The sequence below is a fragment of the Apodemus sylvaticus genome, chromosome 9, assembly GCF_947179515.1.
Source record: "Apodemus sylvaticus chromosome 9, mApoSyl1.1, whole genome shotgun sequence".
NCBI lineage: Eukaryota > Metazoa > Chordata > Mammalia > Rodentia > Muridae > Apodemus > Apodemus sylvaticus.
This window is the reverse complement of record NC_067480.1, coordinates 24,842,720-24,867,828: the sequence shown is the minus strand read 5'-3', so window position 1 is coordinate 24,867,828 and position 25,109 is coordinate 24,842,720. Positions and strand designations below refer to the sequence as shown.

The 25,109-nt window shown below is 50.5% G+C and overlaps 1 protein-coding gene across 4 annotated transcripts in view; it reads left to right on the top strand.

Annotated features, from left to right (window-relative positions):
- The window catches only part of Sh3bp4 (SH3 domain binding protein 4), a 79,788-nt gene that overhangs the window by 47,568 nt on the left and 7,111 nt on the right, over positions 1–25,109 (top strand). For all 4 annotated transcript variants that reach the window (XM_052192663.1, XM_052192661.1, XM_052192662.1 and 1 more), the window contains 2 exons: positions 14,872–15,116; positions 20,801–23,154. In XM_052192663.1, the coding sequence (XP_052048623.1) occupies positions 14,999–15,116; positions 20,801–23,154 (2,472 nt within the window). In that variant the 5' untranslated portion in view covers positions 14,872–14,998. The remainder of the gene's footprint in view (positions 1–14,871; positions 15,117–20,800; positions 23,155–25,109) is intronic.

Here is a 25,109-nt window from a genome sequence, read left to right as displayed (position 1 = left end):
ATTTTAGAAGGCACGGTTATTCTGTGAAGGTGAAAGAGTTTTTGTGCTAGGAGTGAGAGCAGCTTGCTCACCAAGGTTCCAGGAGTTCTGCGGACAGAGCAGGGCTGAGCCTGTCCTGTCCTCAGCCCCACCCATTCCAGTTCAGCTTGACCACAGAAAGCCCCTGTGATGCCAGAGTGGGGCACACGTGACCACCTCCTAGAGTAGAGCTTAAAGGGTTAAACAGTTTGGGGGGCGGGGGACACAGAAAGTGACAAGTAGCCTGATCACCTGGAGCCCTCTTCCACAGTCTTTTCTGCTTTCCTTTGAGTAAAATGATGTTTCTTTCCACGCATGCCCAAGAAAGAAATACAGACCAGTTTAGAATATTAAGATGCTTTACATATAAATTCTTGTAAGATACCCCACATCTAAATTGTTAATGTCTTACTCAGGGGAGAGCCCAGGGTCATGGGCCTAAGGCCGCCTACATCTTCATAACCAAACCCTGGGTGTAGAGATGGGAGTGGAGAAAAGGCAATGGCGTAGTGTGTTCTACAAGAAGCCAGGGGGGCTTTCATGAACAAGGAATGCTTCTAGAAGTGAGGGTGGGGAGGGAGGAATTGACAACAGCCGGCCTGTGCCCTCCGGATCTTAGTGGAGGACAGGCTGTAACCTCCCAGGTTTCTCCTCTGGGCTGGCGGGTACACCTCCAGAGCCCGTTGCCCGCCCTGAACCGTCACTTAACAGGAATTTCCTCCTCCAACCTTTCATGGTCTTGGCAAGGAAACTCTACTGAGGTTTCTGAGCCATGCTTTTACTGGGAGTGGCTCGGGTGCCTTTTAGGTTCCTCCTCACAGAGTACCAGGAGGCTGCTGAGGCGTTGGAGTCCCCGAGCTGGGAGGAGCCTGGGAGGCTATAGCTTGTTCTCTGCTAAAATAGGAAGGCATGGGGCCTGTTGTCAATTCACCACTCACCACTCTTTTAGCTCGTTTTCTTCTTGCGGCTAAGCGACTTCCAAGCCTGCACCGGGAGGCTGAGCCATCAGGGTCAGGTTTACTCCGAGTGCTCTGAGGGAGATGAGCAACAGGCTAGACCCAAAGAAGGTGATGATGGCACAAAGACAGGGGCTAGAAAGAAACCCCCAAAGTAGAGTGACCGCAGCTGTGCCAGTCAGAGACTGAGGGATCCTCAAGGTGGACATTGAATGGAGGGTCAGAGGCAAGCGAGGGTCTGTGGGGCGGAGCTTGCCCGCCCGAGAGAACAGCCAGTCAAAAAAGTTAATCTGCAGTAGGAGAGCGCGGGGTATTTTGACAGGATGGGCTTGGGAGAGGGCAAGTGGTCTTCTTTACAGAGGCAAGAGGTCATTCAAAGCACCATGGAGTCACTCAGGTGCTGGAATGCTGGAGAATGGTTTTGAAGTGTGTCTGAGCATGGGGGGGATTGGCTGTGAGAGAGCAGAGGTCCCTGCTGTGAGCTCAGTTAGAATCCAGTATTTTGTCAGGTTGGAGGTTCTAGTTAGATTGGGGCTGTATCTGAGGCCCACTGCAGGGAGGGAGGAAGCAGGGAATTGTTGGAGCACCTGGCAGGAGGGACAGATCCTACTGTCACCACTGCCTTCTTACTGCTGCCATCTCTTCAGGAAGAGGCCAGTTCTCAAAGTGTTCTGGAAATCCCATCTTCAATATCGTGTTGCAGGTGAGCAGTCTGAGGCCCGAGTCCACAGGCTGCGTTTATTCTAAAAGATTCTGGATTCTAAAGATTTATGTCTTAAAGAGCACAGTCCTGTCTTCACCTCCACCGCTCACCAATGTGTTACTCATGTGGGGTTCAGAATAAAGGTGCAGGGGTTGGTCCTGGCCTTCACCATATGAACCCCAAGATCAATCTCAGGTTGTCCACTGAGACGTCTCTCTAGCCTAAGAGTAGCATTTCAAAGTTTTGGGCCAGGCGGTGGTGGCACACGCCTGTAATCCCAGCACTCTGGGAGGCAGAGAGAGGCGGATTTCTGAGTTCGAGACCAGCCTGGTCTACAGAGTGAGTTCCCAGACAGCCAGGGCTATACAAAGAAACCCTGTCTCGAAGAAAACAAATCCCCAAAACAAAAAACAACAACAACAACAACAAAAAAAAAACAATCAAAGTTTTGGGGTCTGTTGTTTTCTTATGTAAGCATGGGCCTTTGTTAGTGCAAGCGCATTGTATATGTGCCCATGGAGGCCAGAGAGGGCAGCCAATCCCTTGAAACTTAAGTCACAGGTGATTGTGAACTGCCATGTGGGTGCTGGGAACCAGACGATACCCAAACCCAGGTCCTCTGGAAGAGCAGCTGTTCTCAATGTGTGAGTTGTGGGCCCCCCACACGGATTGTATATCAGAGGTCCTGAATATCAGATATTTCCATTGCAGTTCGTAAGGGTAGCCAGGTACTTCAAATTATAGTCATGAAGTAGCAAGGAAAAGAATTTCAAGGTTGGGGGGGGGGGTCACTACCCCATGAGACTGTCTTCACTTTCAGTCATATCTCCAGCCCCAAGAGCAGAATTTTTAAAAGCAAGAATGGCAGACTAAAATTTCTGTTTGGAAATGTTGAATGTGATATATACACACATGAATTTGTTCTGTTTGGTTGGTTTGGATTTTGAGACAGGGCCTTCACTATATATTAGGGTGACTAGAACTCACTGTGTAGCCCCAGCCTGTGTTAAACTCATCCTGCTTCAACCTCCCAAAGGCTAGGGTTACATTCATGAGTCACCAAATCCAGTCTCCTCGAATGTAATATTTTAAATCAATTATTGACTAGACTATGAGAAAGAAGCTAGGGTGGCTCAGTGTGCCAGGAAGAGGGTGGTTTGTCCTGGACGAGGAAGTAAGGGAAGCGTAGCTGTGCCGGGCAGACTGGCAGACCAGGGCAGCGAGCCCTGGTCTGCACAAGTTAATACTGCTTATCAGTCTCTGGGAAGTAGTAGCTCTCCACCTTCCCAACACTGCGTCCCTTTAATACAGGTCCTTAGGATGTGGGGACCTCCAATTATAAAATTATTTTCATTGCTACTTCATAGCTGTCAATTTGCCACTGTTATGAATCGTAATCTAAATATCTGATATGCAGGATATCTGATACATGACCCCTGTGGGGGCCATGAACCACAGGTTAAGAACTGCCACTCTTAAGCAAGGTTCTGGCTGCGGAATTTCAATTGGGTGGATACTACAGAAGCCAGTGACTTCCCTTTTCCAGAAATACTTCCCTGAAAATACAAGAGAGAATAAAAGATACCCACAGTGGCCACTGCATTGAAACCCAGTGTAAAATGTTTCTGAGATGCCTTCTGGACAGGAAGTGAGTTGGCTACTTGAGACGGGTCTCATGTAGCCCAGGCTGGCCTTGCTTCCTGGATACTTTTATATGCCTCATACACCTGGTCAGGGATTAAGTTTTGGTGAGTACTGGACTCCAAACTGCACACAGTCTTAAGTTTGGCATTGGGAGGAAACATACTCTGACCTGCCACTTACGTTTTTATCAAAAATACTTTATTGGAACATATTCACAGGCTATGTTTACTTCATATTGTTTGTGATTTGTTTTGGACTCTAAGAACAGCCTTTGTAACAACATTTGGTCCCCAAAGTTCAATTTATTCTCTGTCCCCTCACAGAAAATATAATAAATGGAGACCCACCGCACCTTTAGACAAAAAGATGATCTAGCATAAAGATGTCAATTCTTATCAGTGTAGCATCAAGAAAATCCAGTGGGTCACTCTTTAAGGGAATTAAGTGTTGAGGGAACATTGTATATTAAATTATTCTAAAGTTCATGGAAGGAAGAAAATAGATGTAAAATGACTAACAGAATTTTGTAGTAGGGTGGCCAGTGGAAGTACTGTCACAACTACATAAGATGGCATTACCACAAAAATTGTCAAGCTACTGACACAGAGTGGCCCCAGTGCAGACCCTCGTGTCTGTCTGTATTAAAGTGTGTGGTGGTGACATTGGATTATTCTGGAGGGGACATGTTGTTCGGGAACACCATGCATAAGTAATTACTCAGTTCTTTGCTAATTAATTTTGTGGCAGTCCTCACCGAGAAGCCAAATAAATTCTTTGTACATTAACGTCAGCACACAAACCAATTTGTTAAGTAAAGGAAATAGATGGGAATGCTCGTCAAATTTTTCATTAAGAGAGACCATGCTGTGCATCCGGGGAAAGCCAGACGGGGAAGATTGATTTGAGCACATAATTCAGACTTCAAGCCAGCCAGAGGATAAGCTCAAACAGCAGGGTGGGAAAGATGCCGGCAACTGACTCTGTGAGAATCCTCCGGGTGGGAAATAGGGCCAGACGGAGAGACACAAGCGCTTACCTCACAATTTAAGAGCACTGGCTCTTGCAGAGGACCTGGGTTCAGTTCCCAGCACCCGCATGGCAGGTAGCACACAATTATCTGTAATTCTAGTTCTGGGGATATGATGCCCTCTTCTGGATTCCTCAGGTACTGCATGCATGTGGTGCATATATATTCATACATACATGTATGCATACATACATACATGCATATAGGCAAACACATATAAATAAATATTTTTTCTTTTTCTAAAAAATAAAAAAAAATGAAAGAAAGAAATGGGGCCTGGCACATGGCAAGATGTGCTCTGAGACACATAACATGAAGGTATCTTGTCACTGATCCAACAGAAACCTGATGTTAGCATGTCACCAAGGGCTACTCTCACAAGAGCCACTGTCCTGTTGGTCCGTTGCTGACTGCTTCACCTGACACTGAGTTCTGGGTGATGGGGAAGGGAAGGGCCTCGACTTGCCTGCCTGCTTTCTTTCAGCTGTCTAGGAAGGGTGGGAAGGGGCTGGAGAGATGACTCAGCGGTTAAGAGAAGTGACTGCTCTTCCAGAGATCCTGAGTTCAAATCCCAGCAACCACACGGTGGCTCACAACCATCCCTAATGAGATCTGACTCCCTCTTCTGGAGCGTCTGAAGACAGCTACAGTATACTTACATATAATAAAAAAAATTTTTTTAAAGGTGAAAAGTGAATTCCCACTGCTTTTGAGAGGCTGAGTTTCCAGAACCTTCCAGCACTGCCTTTGGCAAGGCTTTCTTTGTCCTAACAAAATGATTTAAAAGCCAGGTGTGGAAGCCCAGGATTGTGAGCCCAGCAATCGGGAAGTAGAGACAGAAGGACTACCATGTATTTCGGCTGGCCTAGGCTACAGAGTGATACCCAACTCCTCACCACATCCCCAAACAGAAAAGGAAGAAGATAATCGAATGTGCAGTAAGAACAGGTACCAGTGAGCTGAGCAGAAGGCACAGGGCCGTGGTAGTCAGGCCTCTGCAGACCTGAAGATGAGGCTGTTGGCTTGGTCAGCCTGGCTCCGCTTTAACTTTACCTTCTTCTCTTGGGAAGTTCAGTCATCTAAGGAGCGGGATTGTAAAGGAAAGGAAGAATGAACAATGTCCCACTGACTCACCCCAGCCACAGCACCAGGACTGGGTACCTCAGGGTCTACCCACTGGGGTCTGTCCCCTCCACAGGTTTCATGAGAAGGTTTGAAATGCTGGGGACCCACTCACCGTCAGACGTTATGCCTCTGTGCTGAGAAAGTGGCCTTGCCACCTGCAGGAGCCAAGGCTCAATGCAGGGGCTGGGAATGGGACATAAAGGGAGTCCCATTTTCTTCATCTTTAAATGATGGGGGGAAAAAAAACAGAAAACAAGGAAATTCAACATTGTTAAAGGAAAAAGTCCCTTCTGCCAAAGGTCAATATTTTTGTTTTCTGTCAAATGTACACCTCTGGAAATTAAGTAGATTAAGCATGTACCATTAAATTTACTGAGTTAGGTTATTTCTGTATTCCATTGTATACATTCTCTGTTCTTTGAGCTATCCTAGGTTAAGGGTGCCTTTAAAGAGATGGGCTACTTCTACTCATGTGAGGTGCTTAGGAGACGCCATCTCCATGGCATCGTGGGCATTCTATCTCCACCCATGATTTCCTGTGGGCCAACAGGCAGGAGGAGGGGCAGTAGGAATGGGGAGAGAGTCCTCCTTCATTTCCCCAAATAAGCCTTGGCAGAGGTTGGGTTTCTGAGGGGTTCATTGCTCTAGATATCTGGTCAGTGACTCGTGGGGAGTTGCTCTCCAGGAAAGAAATATGCTTTCATCCCAGGAATTTTACCAATTGCTTACTGTGCTAAATGGTCCTCCATGTCTGTCTGTCTGTCTGTGGAACATGGTCTTACTCTGTATTTCAGGCTGATCTGCACTTGAGGCAATGCTCCTGCCTCTGCCTCCCTAGCAGTGTAAGTATGGACATATACTCCATAGACTTAGCTCCATGTTACTACTTAATAAAGCTGATAGGTGGCATTGAGATGGTCCCCTTCCATCTTGGCTCCCTGCCTTCTGGCTGGGAGGCAGACACTTATCTACTAATTACAAAGGATGAGAGCGAGCCCTTGGGCATCCTGTCCCCACCCTTGCCTGAACAGTGTCTCTGCACATGCCATCATGCAGTGAGCAGTGTGGGCTATGTTGATTTTTTTTTTCTCATGTCCCATTTGGTGGGCACAGCTCTGCCCTCTGCCCTGACTTTCTGTGAGGACTGTCGTGGGCTGCCATAGATCTGTTTGGGCTGTGATAGCCTCCCCCTTAGCTTCAGAGATACCCCTTCCAATATGGCCAAACCTGTACTCTCCCTTGCTTGTGAAGTGAGCCGAGTGGCTATTCCTGAGCTTCCCGGAGTAATACCTAAGACCATTGTAAGAGTCCTGTGCTGAGGGAAAGATGTTTTCAGTCCTGCCTCAGTAGACTTCCAAAAAGCATCCTTCGAACAAAGCCAGCTGTCGAGTGGGTTGATTTATTTTTCTTTTTATATTTATTTACACATATGTGTATGGTTTGTAAGTGAATGCCACATATGTGTGCTTGCCTGCAAAGGCCCTAAGAAGGTGTTACAGGCTGAAACTGGCATGACAGGTGCTTGTAGGCCATGCAACTCAGATGTTGGAACCGAGCCCCAGGTCCTCTGCAAGAAGAGCAAGAACTCTCCACAGCTGAACCTCTGCTCTAGCCCAAGTGGGTTAACTTATTTAAAGAGTGTGTAATTTATTGTAAAAAGCATGTGCCGCCACATCGAGCTGTGTGTGTGTGTTTGATTGGTTCGTTTGTTGGCTTTTTGTTTGTTTCCCAGTGTGGAAATCAGTGACCAGTATTGGAAATCACATCTGCTGTCTTGCAGTCTCCAGTAACGTGTCAGATGGAGTCTAGACTCCAGTGAGATGAATGGTGCTCTCTATTTCTTGATGCTGTGACCAATCTTGAGAGATAATTGTGCCTTTTCTTCAGGGTCACTGAATGGAGATCAGAGCTTGAAAGTATGTGCTGTCTGGGCTGGTCACAAGGTCTTCCTCATGCCTCGTCTGCCATCAGCTACACCACACACTGGCTCGGTTTCCCACGTGGCTCAGCAGAACAGACCACAGACATGGTTGTGACGAGACACTCTGAGGTCCTAGGAGACAGGCATTGCCGTACTCTCATTGGCTGGCCCCCCAAACTCTGCGGTTTTCAGCAGCAGCATGGGGCACAGGGGTTGCTTTGTCTGCTGCAGCCTGAACAGCGTGACCAGAAAGCTCTCTTGATCCCCACCACAACCCTGGGTTCTCCCAATTCAATTTTCTGTATTTTGTTCCTGACCCAGCCCATTCTGGCCTGCTTGGTCTCCACTGTTGCAAAGAAGCAATGCTTGCCAGCTGTCCCTGGGTCTTGGGCTCCACTTCAAGTCGCTGGTGGGTCCTATAACATTGCAGGGATGGTTACTACCTTTCCCCCTCGGGACGTGGATCCTCGCCCGTGTCTGCTGTAACTTTGTGCCATAGTTGCAGTGGACATGAGGAGAGCACCCCATCTTCAGAACATGAGACAGTCTTGAGGCCTTCGTGCCTCACGCTTCCATCTGTCCCCGGCTCCCTCAGTGGCAGAGCACAGCTTCCTGCAGCTCCAAATCAAGGCTGTCCTGAAACACTACACACAGGCGCCAGCAGGGGGGTCTTTGGAAGCCACGGGGCAGCACTTGCCTATATCTGCAGGTGGCTGGAGGGACCGGAGGCCGGTCTGCCAGGCTGTGGGCAGGGTCTCCACCCCCTGGGGCAGAGCTGACCCCCTCAGGAGGAGGCATCTTAGCATGCTTTCCTCACCTGCTTCTCTAGGCAGCCCCGACTTAGAGCCATGCTGTCCCCACTTGGGATAGTGCTTACGCCAGTCTGGTGGAGGCTTAGAGGCAGTTCCCATGGCTTTGCCATCCTTGTGAGATCAGGTGCTGAAGTCTTCTAGTGTCAGAGTGACCCCTAGGACGCCAAGTTACTTCTTGTACGGCTGTTTCTTAGGAAGCCAGAAAGAGGGCAAATACTGAGATGTTTGTACAGAGGCTGGGGGTGTGAATCACAGGGCAGGTCAAAACTCATACTTTTACTGTTGTTTATGGGAAGAAATCTGTTGAAATCAGCCTGTTACACCACAGACTGCAAGTAGATGTAAAGGTGAATCATGTTAATACAGCCGGAATTGGTGAGGGAGGTAGCGTCTGTGCCCTGTTCTGCGCCAGCTTTGACTCTCCCTCTCAGACACCTGGTTTCTGCCCAAGTCACACACGGCCCTGCTACCCCGAGACACACCCCATCTTGGTGCCTTTCCTGGATTGGGGTAGTTTCATTGTTCCTGAAGCCAGGGCGTTGGCAGAAAGGCCACCGCATGCAGATCCCGTGACTGGGAGGTGCAGAGGGAGCAAGCTGGCAGCAGTAGGGAGGGAGTGGAGCGCCTGAGGCAGCCAGCAGGATCTGTCAACGGTAGCTCTGTCTGTGGAGTGTTTGCCAACCTCCTGACTCCCGGGGTCTCGTCTCTTAACAAGTCAGCCCTGACACCCAGAAAAGGAAAACTCAATAGAGGACTAAGACCCACAACAGCCTTCTGGACCCATAGAGGCTTCCACACCCAGGCACTGTCTGGAACATTGGAGTGGAGCTATCTATTGCCTGCCCCTGTCCGTGAGCATGATCTAGAAGGGTAGGCAGCCTACCCTGGAAAAAGCCTGGCTGGAGACTGAGAAATGGAGTCATCCTTTTGGAGACATGTGGCTGTCTTCTTTTGCTCGTCTGGATCTCTGGGCACTTCTGAGGTGCTCACCCAGGCAGTCTAGTGTTTTCGGGGAGAATCAACAGGGTGGGTTGTCCAAGGTCAGCATGCTGTGTCATCAAGTCACACCAACCTCTTGGCTCCATAAAAGATCGTTCAAGGTGCTTACGAAATACCTCAGACCCATTGTCGTCATGGTAGAGTAGAATTCCTAACTCCCTGCCTTTGAGTCTGCACAGCACAGCGGGAACAGAGATTGGGTGAGCTCACATTCTAGGGGTGTCTTGCTAAGGAAGAGCAGGACTTTAGTGGTGATGAGACAAGTACAGCAAGAGTGGGGTGAAGGCGTTCCTCTTTCTACTAGTTACATGCTATATGGGAGTGGGTGGATGGATGGATAGATGGATGGATGAGTGGGTGGGTGGATGGATGAGTGGGCGGGTTGGTAGTATAGGTAGGTGGATGGATGGATGAATGGATGATAGGTGAGTGGATGGGTGGATAGATGGATGGATGGATAGGTGGGTGGGTAGATGGATGTGTGGATGGATGAGTGGATGGATGGATAGATGGATGGATGGATGGATGGATGGATGGATGGATGGATGGATAGGTGAGTGGGTGGGTAGGTGGATGGATGGATGGGTGAGTGGGTGGGTAGATGGATGAATGGGTGGGTAGGTGGATGGATGGGTGGGTGGGTGGATGGATGGATAAATGGATGAATGAATAGATAGGTGAGTGGGTGTGTGAATGGATGGGTGGGTGGGTGGGTGGATGGATAGATGGATGGATGGATGGATGGGTGGGTCGGTGGATGAATGGATAAATGGATGGGTGGATGGATGGATGAATGGGTGGGTGGGTGGGTGATTGAGTCTGATGAATGCCTGGGGAGGACAGCATGTGCTGGGGTCCTGTTGTGGGAAGTGAATTTTGATCAGACTGTGGAGGCAGATGAGAGGAGGGCAAGAGCTATCAGAAACTAACCCAAGAGACAGTAGAGCGGGTGGTGCACGGAGGGCCTGGAGGTGCTGTTAGCATTCCCGAGAGTGAAGAAGGGTGGGCAGAGAGGCCTGGCAGCCTCTGACTGCTGATTGAGGTGTGGACTGCAGGATGCAGGCAGCCTGGTGGGAAGGAGCCAGTTACTGTACTTGAGCTGAGGTGGTGGGAAGGGTCAGGTGGAGGTTATTCTCTGACAGTGGAGGTGTACGTGAGTGTAATTAAGTATAGGGGTCCTCTGGCTGTTTGGTGGGTGCCTGGCCCAGAGAGCGATAAACAGTGAGGAACGTGGTGAACTTGGATGAGCGCCCTGGGGACACTGGTTGACTGAGTTGGTCTGATGAGAGCTAGTGTCCATGAGTCACCTAGAACTTGCAGAGCCCTGGGGGAAGTGGGTGGAGCTAGGAGGGAAGGGATGCAGAGAAACCCAGGTCAGTAAGCCATCCTGACTTTCTTTTGGGCACTGAATGGAAAATGCAAGGGCAGCTATTGGGCAGTCCTGAGACACAGCAGGTCCAGATGTAGTCAGGAGGGGTGTGCAGCTCCACAGAGCTGGAGATGAAGTTGAAACTAAGCCATGAGGGCACAGCAGGCCTGGCTGGGTTGCTGACTTGCTTCCTTAGAGACAGGAAATAATCCCCAGAGATTTGAGGGAACAAGGTGGCCTAACCTTGGAGAAAACAAGGCTCCCACAAGGACGACGGTGGAAGAATCGGGAACAGCACCACTGCGAGGCTGTGGAAGAAGAGGCCATGACTTGTAAGGGATTGCTCCTTGTCGTCAGGGCCACCTGGCCCTCTTGACAGCCTGGAGGATGTCACAAGGCCTCCTGGGATCAGTTGCTTCTGCGAAGTGAACGAGAGGCAGAGGGTTGGTCTCCATGTCTTGGCAGCTCAGTTGGAGGGTCAGACTAGTGAGAGGCCCACGTAAGGGGAGGAAGTGTCGTCACCAGGGTGGTGACGGGTGAGGACCTGTCTTGTGGGTGCTGGTAGCTGCCATGCTCTCGTTATGCAGGGCACAGAGGGATGGAGCTGGTGGAAGCGGCTTCACGGTCTCCCTGCCTGGACTGTATTCTGAGGAGAGGAGGGAGCCCGCAGGCAGATCTGGAGGGACTAACTGTCCTGTTTCTTTCCTCCAAGAAAATAATGTCTCCAGAGGATGGGGCAGTTAGTGTCCCTGTTTGTATTCAGTGTGGTGTTGACAGTACCAGGAGCCAGTTCAAGGGCCGGCTGCCACCAGAGGGGGGAAAAAACTGTCATTCTTGGGATTTTTTTACCATGAGACAAAAGTCCTCTACACCGTGAGGGGAGTAGGTGTGTGTGTGTGTGTGTGTGTGTGTGTGTGTGTGTATGTGAGAGCAAGCACATTGGTGCCAGTTTAAACAGGAGGCATGTTAGGGGACTGGTGGTCACACTTAAGAGCTTGGCTTCTCCATCTGGTGGAGGGTTCATAGGTCGTAACCTGTCGTCTGTCCTGCAAATGTCCCCTCTGAAGGTGTCAGGTGTATATAATGTGTGTGTGTGTATGTATATATATATATATATATATATATATATATATATATATATATACACATATATATACACACATATATACATACACACACATATATATACACACACACACACAACTGGTCACTGTGTAACTGCTGATGCCTTTTTTGTCCCTCCCCTGGCTTAGGGCACTAGCCATGTCCCCTCCATAAGAGGCAACTGTGAGTCATCTTCTTAGAACTCTGTGTCTGCTCCTGAGGCCTGGATCTGGCCCCTCTCTAACTCAGAGATCTGCCTGCCTCTGCCTCTCAGGTACTGGGATTAAAGGCCTGAGCCTCGCCCCCCCCCTCTCCTCCCCTCCCCCTCCCTCTCCTCCTGTTTTTCAAGACAGGGTTCCTCTGTGTAGCCCTGGCTGTCCTGGTATTTGCTTTGTAGACAAAGCAGGCCTTGAACTCAAGAGATCTACCCACCTCTGGCTCCCAAATGTGGAGATGGTCATGAGAGGGCCCTGGGCCATTTTTCTATATTAATCATTTGCGTTTTCTACAACCTCTGAGTCCTTCATGGCGATGGTGGAGAAACTGCAGAGCCTCTGCCTTGCAGATAGGGCATACCGGTGTCCACCCCAGCTGCCCTGACAAAGCTGCCCACTCAGGACTCTCCCAGTACCTCTGTGTGCCACGGCCTTCTGTTCTAGACTTTGAGGGAGGCGAAGCTATCCATCTGATCCTTCAGGCCTGTGCTCTATGCCTGCACCTGGCCAACCGCATTCTGCTTCCCTAGACGGGAAGTAACCATTCCAAAGGAAACAGTGTTTTTTCTCAACTACATCACGTGACAGTTCCCAGCCAGGAGGTTTAGTTACTTTCCTGTGGTTATGATAAAGCGCCACGACCAAAGTAACATATGGAAGAGGATTTATTTTGACATAAGGTTCCAGAGGGATACGAGTTCACCATGGCAAGCAGGCCGGCGTGCCAGCAAGCGTAGTATAAGGCGCAGGAAGCCGAGGGCTCACATACCGAGCCACAAGCACAGACGCAGTGAGTGAACTGGACGCAGCATGGGCCTTTTAATCTCAATAAACACTCTCGATGACATACTTCCTGCAGCAAAGCTGCACCACTGAGAACCCCCCAGATAGGGCCACCAACAGGGACCAAATACTGAAGCCATTGGGAGATATCTCTCATTTAAGCCACCACACCTTCAGTGGCTTCCAGGAGTCCTCAGGGAAAGATGAGCTGAGCCACCCAGCCCTGGTCCCCACTCACTTGGTTAGGCACTCCAGGGCCCACCCCTGTTCCAGAGTCAGGCTCGGGTACCCATGAGCAGGGCTACTCTGAACTCCTCCTCTTCTGGCCCATCACATCCCAGCTCTTACATGGGAGCCACGGAAAGATTCTGCCCGTAGGGGTCTAAAGTCAGGAGGCTGCCTTGAAGCTCATCTCTAATGCCCCTTTTTTTTGTGCCATTTGGACTCTGGTTCTTTTAACCCTCTACAAAATCAGTCTTGTGGCCTGGACTGGGACAGTCTATGAGACTCCCCCCTTCTTTAAGGGAGTCAGAGGGGAGGGATGGCAGAAATGACCCACGGGTTTCTGATGGAAGGGCTTGTTAGACAGAGGAGAAAACAGGCACAGGTGGTAAATACCTGTGTCCCTAGAGCAGATTAAGAGTCACACAGGGTCCTCAGAGCGGCTCCGAGCTTCACCGGCGTGATCAGGACGAGCATGCCGTGAGCTGTCACAGCCAGTAGGCATGCCCTGACCTCACCTTTGCTGCCTCTCCTTAGACGTCCCAGCCTTTAGAGTGGCAGGGGACACTTGGCATTGTGCAGCTGGAAGGTTGTCAAGCGCAGGCTCTGCAAGGGCTCTAGTCTATGCCCGAAGTCACGTTCCCCCCACACGCACACACACTCTCCAGCCTGTTTCCTCTGTCGTGATTTTCCCAGTGTCCATAAACGACACTGAGCCTTTGGCATAGAGAGCTTGCAAGCCATGATCTTCTGGAGTTTGAGGTGGGCGGGAAGTCGGAAGCCCTTCTTGGATCTCTGCCTACTGGACACTGGAGCCAAGACTGGCTTCTGATGCTTGCTAGTAGTAATTGGTGTTCATTGAGACCTTGCCTCGTGTTCTGTATCATTCTGTCACGTGTATTTCTTAAAAAATTATCAAGTGTAGTTAATGGGGTTTTAATGCCAGATGATAAACACAGACACTTGGGCTGAATAGGATTCAGGTTGTGTGTTATCGTCAGCAGGAGGCGGGTGCTGAGGCCGGGTCACGGCCGGGTCACGGGTGACTCTAAGCCTGCTCAATCTCTCATGGGTCCTCTGAGCTGCAGATGGAGTGAGTGCCTGGGGCTGGTGAGCTCACGTTGTCATAGAGAGCCGTGTGAGGGTGAGGGTGCCACCCCTGTGTCAAAGAGGGTGGCCCCATTGCCAGCCATGTTCTAGATGGAGTGTTGAGAGCCCCATTGTGTGGGGCTGAGACAGGATGCATTGGTTTCTGGTAGAGACCTGCAAAATTCACACATTGAAATCGGCTTTTGTTGCTATTTCTTGTCTGTCAGTCCTGGTTTAGAGTTCTGCCTCATCCCACCAAGAACAAACCTTACTCGTAATCCTGCTTGAATAGCAGTTCAATAGTGTACCCAATTTCACATGTATTAGCTACACATCATATACCTAGTAGCCCTCAAGGACTGGGTTTATATCTGTGTAGATCCGGGGGGGGGGGCGGGGGCTGTGAGTATGCAAAGGCAGGGAGCAGCCCCCACCCCACCCCCATCCCTAAGCCACTGTGGCAAGGCTTCAAGAGCAAATCATGTCACTGGCTCTCTGTTGCTTGTGCCAAGCCTCCCACGGCCGCTCCTCTGACAGGACCCGCCACTCTGGACAGACAGGGGCTGTTTTCTTCCTGAGTCCTGGAAGTAGCAGAGTACTGCACAGTCTGAGGCTGTCCTCTTGGACTGCATTGAATGGGCAGCCAGGTGCTGGGACGCATTTCACAGACCCCTTTGTGCCCTAGGAAGAGCGTCTCTGCGTGCCCACTGGGCACAGGGTCTGTGTAGCTTGCCACATGCTTCTGCTCCCAGGCCAGAGCGATGAATTGGGCCTCTCTTCACTGGGATGGTCTGGAAGAGACAGGACTCCCTCCTCCCGTAGAAGATTACCCTGGAAGTCATGCTTCACTTGTTCAGAGGAAATTATTTCTTCTCTCCCTTCAGGAAGACGCACACTGCCAGGTTGACCCTGCCGTGCAGCGTGGCTATATGAGGTGGCAGCTGCTGTCCCTGCTGGAACTAGGGGAGGAGACATGAGGCCATAGTACTTCACCCACCCAAAAGGTTCACCATGGCAGCCCAGCGCATCCGGGCTGCTAACTCCAGTGGCCTCCCCCGGTGCAAGTCGGAGGGGACGCTGATCGATCTGAGCGAGGGCTTCTCGGAGACGAGCTTTAATGATGTCAAAGGTAAGTTCCTAGCCGACCCCTGCCTGAGGGGGACGTGGGGATATCGATGGCTCTTACACTCACAGGCAGCCAGTTTTATAGTCAGCCCTCTAACCTCCTGTTCCTCATTCCTCCCTGAAATGGTGCCATTTATCTCTGAATGTGTGGGGAGAAGATTGTGTATACACACATACACTTACTATCTTATGTGTGCACATGAGTTGGGTTCACTTGGGGGACAGGTGTCACTCAGATGTCACCCGCCTTGTCGTTTGAGACGGGGCATCCTCCTGAGCCTGAAACTTATTATGGAGTGTACCAGGCTGGCTGGCTAGCTTACAGAATCGGGTTGTTGGGCAAACCTTTCAGCTACACCCAGGATGTCATTTGATTCCTAAAAGTCTACTTTGACCTTGCTAGACCAAATCTAGTGACTTGTGCCTTGGGATGCATTGGTAGGATCGAGGTTCCCTATGTTACTGTGGTCAGCCTTCCCACAGCATTGTCAGTTCATTGCTTATTCCACACCTGCACACACACACACACACACACACACACACACGCACGCAAACACTCCTTGAAGAGGGCCAGATAACATTGACCGCTCACTCTGAAGTCCCTCCTTGTCTTCTTTCTCGCACTGAACACTCGGAACTTTATCTCTGTTCCTTCTCCCTTGGCAAACTCAGAACTAAGTGATCCTGGACTGAAGCCACATGAAACCACGGCCTCCGAGGCTTTGCACCAGTTTCCTGCTCCCCTGCCCTGGCTTAGGTGTGCAGTATTAAGCACCACTGCAAGTGTTCTTTGAAAGAAGGGGAACAAACTGGAAGGTGTTATAGCAACAGAGTTGGTGGGTGTTGCTATAAATAATGGAACATTTGTTCTTAGGGTTCTTTTTTTTTTTTTTTTTTTTTGGCAGTTGGGTAAAGGGCAACATGTTCTTACTTCTAGCTTTGGGGGCTGGAAGGGCCAGAAAAGGTGATTGGAACATGCATGGTTTGTGCTCAAAACATAGAGGAGAGAGCTGACTATTTAAAAATAACAGCAATAACCCAAAACCACACAGCCTTGATCAAGTGCACAGAGCCAGTGTGCTGCAGGGGAGGGCATCTGAGAGTCTGAGGTCCCTCAGGACTGAAGAGCCTCAGTCCGCACAGGAGATCCCTTGACCTCGAGGCTGGCCTGTCCCACCTGGCTACATCACTTTTTCTGGTGTGTACATTGAAAGGCAAACAGCTGCTGCCGAAGCACCCGCTACAGACAGAGTCTTCCATCCTCATTCACGTTTTGCCTACGTAAACACTTAGGCTAGAGGATAGAAAATGTGTTATTCAGAACCCCGAAGTTGCAAACACCCAGGGAGGTTTTACGAATTATAAAACAACCGATCTAGGCCGTACGCCCCATATCTCATTAAGATGGGATTGAGCGAGGATTTGGAGGAGGGAAATCTCTGTCCCCATGTCCTCTTGCTCCCAGGTGTGGTCAGGGTTTGATGGAGATGATGTGTGCCTGTCCTCCAGAAGGGAATTGAGGACACAGTCCACCATGGCAGTTCCCCAAGGGATGGGACAGCCACATTTCCAAGTGAAATGTATATTTTCCTGTGTCCTAGAGGGAGCGTGCTCAGAATGTTAAGTAAAAACCATTCTTACTCTTCAGTCTGGTAACGTGAGGACAATAATTTGTATTGATGTGTTTCAGACTGTGTACAAAGCATGCTTTAGTGCTTCGGTCTTCCTTTTTTTTTTAAATTTGAAAATCTTGCTATAAGAGCATTAATTACTGGAAGAGAACACAACAGGAAGTAACTTTGGAAGGATTCTGACAAGGTTTGGATGGCTGCTGTGCACTATTTAATTTTCACCTGTGGGGTTTTTTGTTTGTTTTGTTTTTCTGGTTTGGTTTGTCTTTTATTTCTAGTATAAGCATCAGGGAAGAAAATGAGGGTCCCGTTGCTAGAGGGCGCAACCAGCCACAGGTGTGGGGGAGATGCATGTCTGTGACCTCCCATCCTGCCCAGGTCACTTTCTTTTTCCCACTTTTCCTGCAGAGTCTCTTGGGGCTAGGGATGAAGGCCTCAGAAGTGCAGCATGACCAGCCCTCCTGTCTCTGCCCCTTCATGACATATCAAAGAAAGAATTCTTTCAGAATGTCTGGGAGAGCTCTCGGCCAGGAGGAAGGCCTACCTAATCTTCCCAAGTCTCTGATCTCAGACAGATGTGAGAAATTAAGATGTTTATTCCAGAGGAGCCCTGCCCCTCGCTTCAGGGAGCCAGAGCCAGAAGATGGGAGCAGATGGACCTCGCTCGGCCCAGCCTTCTCTGGCTTTCCCATGGCTCTTAGCCTCCTCATCCATCTGCGGCTCCCCACTTGGTTATCCGAGGTTATCAGTCCTCAGTTCCCTTGGGCTGAGGTTCTTCAGCAGCCTACAGCCTTTGTGATTTCGAGTCATCTCATAGACTGTCTGAGCTTCCCTCATGTTCCCCTGCCTCTTGACTGTTACCTGTTACTCACATCAGCACGCTCCAGAGAGGAAGCTGGCCTGTCCCTTCAGGCTCTTTGTTTCTCCTCATCCCTTCAGGGGTGGGACGGGTGTGATGCTTCGTGTGTTCAGCTTGACAGGATTGAAAATCACCTGAGAGACAAATGAAGCCAGTGAGGGAGTTCCCGGACTGAGTTAATAACTAAGGTTAGTTAGGCCGAAGACCCAGCCTGAATGCGGGCAGCAGGACCCCATGGACTTAGGTAAAAGAGAAAATGGCAAAGCCAGATGAGCCGGTCGCCGCTGCCTGCTTCCTGATTGCAGACCAGTTGCCTCTCACAATAACTGCTCATTCTCAGCCGTGATACTCAAACCGTGAACCAAAACAAAGCCTTCCTCCTTGTCCTTGCCTTGGCTGGGTATTCTGTCACAGCAATAGGAAAAGGAAACTAATCCAGTTTGTCACTGTTGTGACTTGGTGGCAGAGTGAGGGGAATTCTGACTTGCTTGTCTGCCAGCACCATGATTCAAACATCCTGGTCCTAATATGTGACTCTCGGCACATGGATAGTCCCTGCCCACCTACTGTGTGCCAGGATCCCGTGGCGCTTACATCCCTCTGAGAGATGAAGACTTCCTCTCTTTCAGACATGGCTTCTTTAACAAAGAGATTGACAAGCGTACAGCAGACAGACGATTCACATGTATGGTAGCAAAACATGGGAACCTTTAGAGGGAAGTGAAGACCCCCCTTCCCCCCCCCCCCCCCGCCCCGCCAAATTCGAGGCTAAACTTGGAAGTTTCTGGGCCAGTTTGATGTGTGAGGAGTCATAGGAAAAGGTGACCGGATGGGAAGGTAAGAGCTAAGTGCTGTGTGAGCCCCACATCTGGGGCCACATTTGCCTGAGGCACAAGGAGGGTGCACCTGCTGCTCCTTAACCTTCTCAGGGACTCCAGGCACTGATGGGAGATGGTGATTCCTGAATCTCATCACGTCTGCAGCGTGGTGGTTGTGGTGAAGGAACAGGGCGGGGAGGAGGGGAAGGTTGTGTAGATACAAGAAAAGATTCCTTCTGCTAGCAGTCCAGACCCAGGAAGATTCCCACCTCCCTTCCCGGGTTCCCATTGCTAAACTCACACACTCTGACGGACTCCATCAACCTCATTGGCCTCTGCTATCATCTGAATATGGCAAAGATGGCGAGGTTTCCAGGCACATGGTTTCCCCAAAAGATTCTGCCTCCCTGTTTCCTTGATTCTTTTAGAAAGGAGGGGATTTCTTGACTCCTTTCTTTTGCACAATAATGATTTTTTAAAAATCTTTTTTTCAATTTAAACGTGGCCTGTTTATTCCACTGAACTCTGAGGGTAAAAGAGAAACTCCCCTTTACCCTAGTAAGTGCTGTGGGGTAAAAATAAAATGAGCAGGGAGCGAATGGATTTCAGATTGGTTATGTATGGCCCCAAGTTCAGACCCCCAAGAGAATAGGGGTTCCATCGGTTATGTGGCACCAAAAGGTGATTCAGCTCGGGTTTGGAGAGCTGGTAGCACCAGCGCACGGAGATGGGCTTTGTATCTAAAAGTGAGAGGGGAGTTCCAGGACCAAGGTAAGCCGGGAACACCTCTGCCAGCTAGAAGATTCCTTGTCTGCTTCCTGAGTTTGGCCAAGGAGACAGAATCTGATCTGTTGTGTCCCTTTTTGAAGAAAAGGGGACCTGGCTGGTAATGGTGTCTGGGCAGCCAGTGCAACAGATGAAGCCCCAATGGCCTCGGACTTCATCCTGTATCAAGCAGCTGTTAAGTTGGTTTATTTTGTCCTTTTGATTGTTTCTATGTACACAGTTGGCTTTAGAAAATATTTTATTTGAGATAGCAAGATGGTTTAGTGGGTCAGAGCGCTTGTTGTCTAAGCCTGACGACATAAGATCAATTCCTGGATCCCACAGTGGAAGGAGAGGATCGAGTCCTAGAAATTACTGTTTCCACACAACTTAATTTAATTTTAAAAGGAAAGGACCGTTTCTCTCTGTTAGTTTCAGAGACTAGATGTCTACAGACTAAATAAGGCCATGGCAGAGGGTGAGTCGGGTGCTGGGGGTAGGGAGGTCCCATGTCTGTTTCTGTCAGAATGCATTTTTTCTGTCCCCTGAAAAGCATGTCACCTGGGCCTGGCACACAGTGATTATTTTTCCAAGTATACATCCGGCGTAGATGACTAATTTTGTCTGTTCCAGGTGTTGTCTGTGGTATTCACAAATATGGTGTGTTGGAGACAACACGTTACCCTGGGTTGTTTTTAAAGTGATGGTTTCTCAGGTTGTGTTTAAATAAAAGTAGTAATTGGGTAGTAAAACAATTCATGGCTAGACCTCTGATTGTCAAGGGGGAGTGGGGGGGGGTGTCCCATGCTTTAAATAACCATTTAAAAAAAAAAACAGAATCTAGCGTGGTGGTGGTGGTGGTGATGCACACCTTTAATCCCAGCACTCGGGAAACAGAGGCAGGCAGATCTCTGAGTAGGAGGTCAACCAGGTCTACAGAGCTAGTTCCAGGAGACCGAGAAACCCTGTCTGGGGAAGCGGGGCTGGGACAGACCCCAAACAAACTCAAAAATCGTTGTAACATGAAGAAAGGTGAGGGATGAGTGGGGCTTAGACGATGAGCTGGTCCCATTGTCAAGGGCTCCGCCGCTCCTTTTCTATCTTCCAGACCGAAAAAGAACAAATACTCAGTGATCGTCACTGGAATCTGAGGACCCCTCATTCCCAGTCTATACACACTGCGTGCTGGTTCCCAGCCCAGAGCATCACTGGGCCCCTGACCACCTAGGCCAGAGCATCACTGGGCTGCTGCCTAGCCTAGAGAGTCAGTGCGCTCTCTTTCATCATAGTTGACAGTCCTGATCAGAAATTAGGTTAAAACATTATCAAAATGAGATGTTCAGAACAAGGGGACATGTCTACTACCTATCACGCAGTCTGTCTTTCTAAGGTGGCTGAGGGATATTTTTCTGGGTCCCTTGCCTCAATTGGAAGGTTGACTTTGGAAAGTGGCTAACTGGATCTTCACCCTGGCTGGTTTCTATTGTGATCCTGGCAGAGTTGGTGACTACCATCACGGCATCGTCTGTTTCGAGCCTGTCCCAACCCCCCAATTTGGAAGTGTCTCCTGTACCTGTGGGCCTGTCCTCACTCTCTGTCTCTATGTTTTACACAGTGCCTTCCCCCAGTGCCTTGCTGGTAGACAACCCCACGCCTTTTGGAAATGCAAAGGAAGTGATTGCGATCAAAGACTATTGCCCAAACAACTTCACCACCCTGAAGTTCTCCAAGGGCGACCACCTCTACGTCCTGGACACGTCTGGTGGGGAGTGGTGGTACGCTCACAACACCACCGAGATGGGCTACATCCCTTCCTCCTACGTGCAGCCTTTGAACTACCGGAATTCTACTCTGAGTGACAGCGGCATGATTGACAATCTCCCGGACAGCCCCGATGAAGTTGCCAAGGAACTGGATCTGTTAGGGGGCTGGACGGATGACCAGAAAGAAGCTGGCAGGCCCTATAGTAATAACCCTTTCTGGAATGGAGTCCGGACGAACCCCTTTCTGAACGGGAATGCACAGCCCAGTATGGATGAGCTAAACCCCAAGACTACCGTGGATTTGCTCCTTTTTGACACGGGCACATCTTCCTTCACCGAATCCAGCTCGGCGACCACCAACAGCACGGGCAACATCTTTGATGAGCTCCCAGCCACCAATGGACTCCACGCAGAGCAGCCTGCCAAGCGGGACAACCCCTTCTTCAGAAGCAAGCGTTCCTACAGCCTTTCGGAACTCTCCGTCCTGCAAGCCAAATCGGATGCTCCTCCGACATCCGGCTTCTTCACGGGCTTGAAGTCACCTGCCCCGGAGCAGTTTCAAAGCCGAGAAGACTTCCGAACCGCCTGGTTGAACCACCGGAAGCTAGCCCGGTCCTGCCATGACCTGGACCTGCTTGGCCAAAGCCCAGGTTGGGGCCAGACCCAAGCAGTGGAGACCAATATTGTGTGCAAGCTGGATAGCTCTGGGGGCTCCGTGCAGCTTCCGGACACCAGCATCAGTATCCACGTGCCAGAGGGCCATGTAGCTCCTGGGGAGACACAGCAGATTTCCATGAAAGCCCTGCTGGATCCCCCACTGGACCTTAACAGTGACAGATCCACCAGCATAAGCCCTGTGGTGGAGGTGAAACTGAGCAACCTGGAGGTGAGTACCTTTATCATCTTGGAGATGAAGGTCTCCGCCGAGGTGAAGGGCGACATCTTTAGCAAAAGCACGGTAGTCCTGCAGTGCCTGAGAAGTGACTCAAAGGAGGGGCCTTATGTGCCCATCCCCCTCGCCTACAGCTATGGGGACACCATACAGGTACAGCTGGACAACCTGGAACCCTGCATGTACCTAGCCATCGTTGCCCAGGGCCCCAATATCCTCCACCCTTCCACCGTGTGGGACTTCATCAATAAGAGGGTCACTGTAGGTCTCTACGGTCCCAAACACATCCATCCATCCTTCAAGACAGTGGTGACCATTTTTGGACATGATTGTGCCCCCAAGACCCTCCTGGTCAGTGAGGTGACTCGGCAGGCTCCCAGCCCTGCCCCCGTGGCTCTACAGCTGTGGGGCAAACATCAGTTCATCCTGTCCAGGCCCCAGGATCTCAGAGTGTGTATGTTCTCCAATATGACCAACTATGAGGTCAAGGCCAACGAGCAGGCCAAAGTAGTGAGGGGATTCCAGATGAAACTGGGCAAGGTTAGCCGTCTGAGCTTCTCTGTCATCTCTCAGAACCCCAACGAGCTGTCCGACTTCACACTGAGGGTACAGGTCAAGGACGATCAGGACACGATCCTCACGCAGTTTTGTGTCCAGACTCCACAGCCACCCCCTAAAAGCGCCATTAAACCATCCGGGCAGAGGAGGTTTCTTAAGAAGAACGAGGTTGGGAAGATCATCTTGTCCCCGTTTGTGGTCACCACCAAGTATCCAACATTTCAGGACCGCCCCGTGTCCAGTCTCAAGTTTGGCAAGCTTCTAAAGACAGTAGTGCGACAGAACAAGAGTCACTACCTGCTGGAGTACAAGAAGGGTGACATCGTGGCCCTGCTCAGCGAGGAGCGCATCCGGCTCAAGGGACAGCTGTGGACCAAGGAGTGGTACATAGGCTACTATCAGGGCAAGGTGGGCCTGGTGCACACCAAGAACGTGCTGGTCATCGGCAAGGCTCGGCCCGGCCTGTTCTCGGGGCCCGAGCTGAGCACCTCAGTGCTGCTGGAACAGATTCTCCGGCCCTGCAAGTTCCTCACCTACATCTATGCCTCGGTGCGGACCTTGCTCATGGAAAACATCAGCAGCTGGCGGGCCTTTGCTGATGCCCTGGGTTACGGAAACCTGCCGCTCACCTTCTTCTGCCGGGCGGAGTTGGACAGCGAGCCGGAGCGGGTGGCGTCCGTTCTGGAAAAGCTCAAGGAAGACTGTAACAACCCTGACAACAAGGACCGGAAGTCCTTCCAGAAGGAGCTGGTGATGGTGAGTGCTTGGCGGGTGAACAAACCTCGGGTGAGCTTCCTGAGGTAGACGGGCATGGGTCATACTGGACTGAGTCATGGAGACGCTGTCGGAAGTGTCGTGGGGTAGGATCCTTAAAGACCCCAAGGAAGGTGTCTCTTCCCACTTCTGCTACAGTTCCGAGCCTCTGTGGTTTCCTGTGGTCCTGAATTCACTGGTTAGTTTTTGAAAACTTGACCCAAACTAGAGAGTCTCTATGAACAGGGAATCTACATTGAGAAATTGCCCTCATCGGATTGGCTTAAGGGCGAGTCTGGGGGTGGGGGAGGGGCGGCATTTTCTTGGCTAATGAATGACGTGGGAGGGCCCAGCCCACTGGGGTGTGCTGTCCCCGTGGCTCGTCCTGGTTCATATAAGAAAGCAAACGGAGAGCCACGGGAAGCGAGCCTGTAAGCTTCATGGTTCATACTTCTGCTCCTGCCTCAGCTTCTTTTGGTGGTTGACTGTGATCAAGATGTGTAAGCCAAATAATTCCTTTCTTCCTCCATGTTCCCTTCTGTCACGATGGTTATCACAGCCATAGAGCCAACTAGGACACCATGGGAAAGGGCATGGAGCTTCTGTCTGGGTCTTTGAAGGGTATCTCTGTGTCATTAGATCCCCAACAGGCTGTGATATAGCGGGAAAAGCCTTTCTCCCAAAGCCTGGCCTTGCTTTGATGTGAGTTCTCTCGCCTTATGTTACCTGGCGCTTCCAACATCTGTCTCTACCAAGCCTTCTCGCTGCCTGGGGTTCATTTGAGTCCACAGGGGCCAGTCTCTTGGCTGGTAATAAAACAAATTGGCATTCTAAGAAATGCTTTAGAAGGAGAGATTCCATGTCTGGTTCTGAGACACACTGACCCCAGGCTAGCTAGGGATGTTGTCGGAGACCTTTTCGGGGCTTGTAGCAACCTGGGCTTTGGAACATAAGGGAGTGGCACAGCCAGGTGTTTTCCCACAGGCCACCCACCCCAGTTGTGTGGTTCTCACGGTCACCATTGTCGGTAGAAACACTTGGTGAGCTCTCCTTGATCCTACCTGCTTCCGTTGTCCCCAGTTCTTTGGCCACTCTCCTACTCCAGGTCCTATCCCACCTGCCCCTCTGTGTGACATCACCAAGCATCTGAGTCTGTGCCGATGACCCTCCCGAGGCAGAGCAGGGTGTGTGACCCTTTGAATACAGCCCGTGGTAACACGCCATGACACAGCATGGGGCAAACAAGCCTGAGACTCCCCAGCAAGGCAGATGGCAGCATGGATTGTGGTTATGAGGGCCCTTGACACAGTTAGGTCCCAGGGGATTTCGATGGCAGCCGGTTTCTCTGGGAAAGAAGCCAGAAGTGAGTGGGGACAGCCATGGGTGTAAGTCTCCCACAGGGGGTCGGACGGGTCTCTTTCAGTTCTATTGCCATCTGAACTATATTTCCTGAAGGTCATGGAGAGGCCCGGCTTGCCCTGGTCTTCCTGGGTAGCTGTTGCTCCCTGGGGCAGTAGCATGTGTTCCCTGGGAGCCCATTGACAGCGTCCTTCATTGCCAGCAGAATTGGGTGCTTTTATGGGACATAAACGGCATCTGTTGTCCCTCCCACAGCTGAAGAACATTTACCTGGAAAACAGGCCCAGGTCCTTCCTCTGTGGGCAAACATCAGGGATGGGGGAGGAGGTCTGTGCCCACTTCCTAAATACTTTCATGGTCTGGCTCTTCCTCAGCATGGCAAGTTTGAAGAGGATTTGGGGCTCTTTGGTCTATTCCAGGAGGGTCCTTTGTGCCACTGAGTCGCCTCTGCCTTCCTGACTGGAGGAGATGCAGCTTGGTCTTGGCTGGAACTTGGCCCTGGAGCAAGAGCAGTTTTATAATACAAAAGAAAACAGGTCCCCATTTTCTGTTCTCCCCAGCTATCTCAGGCCGAGCAGCTGAATTTTAATAGCTGGCCA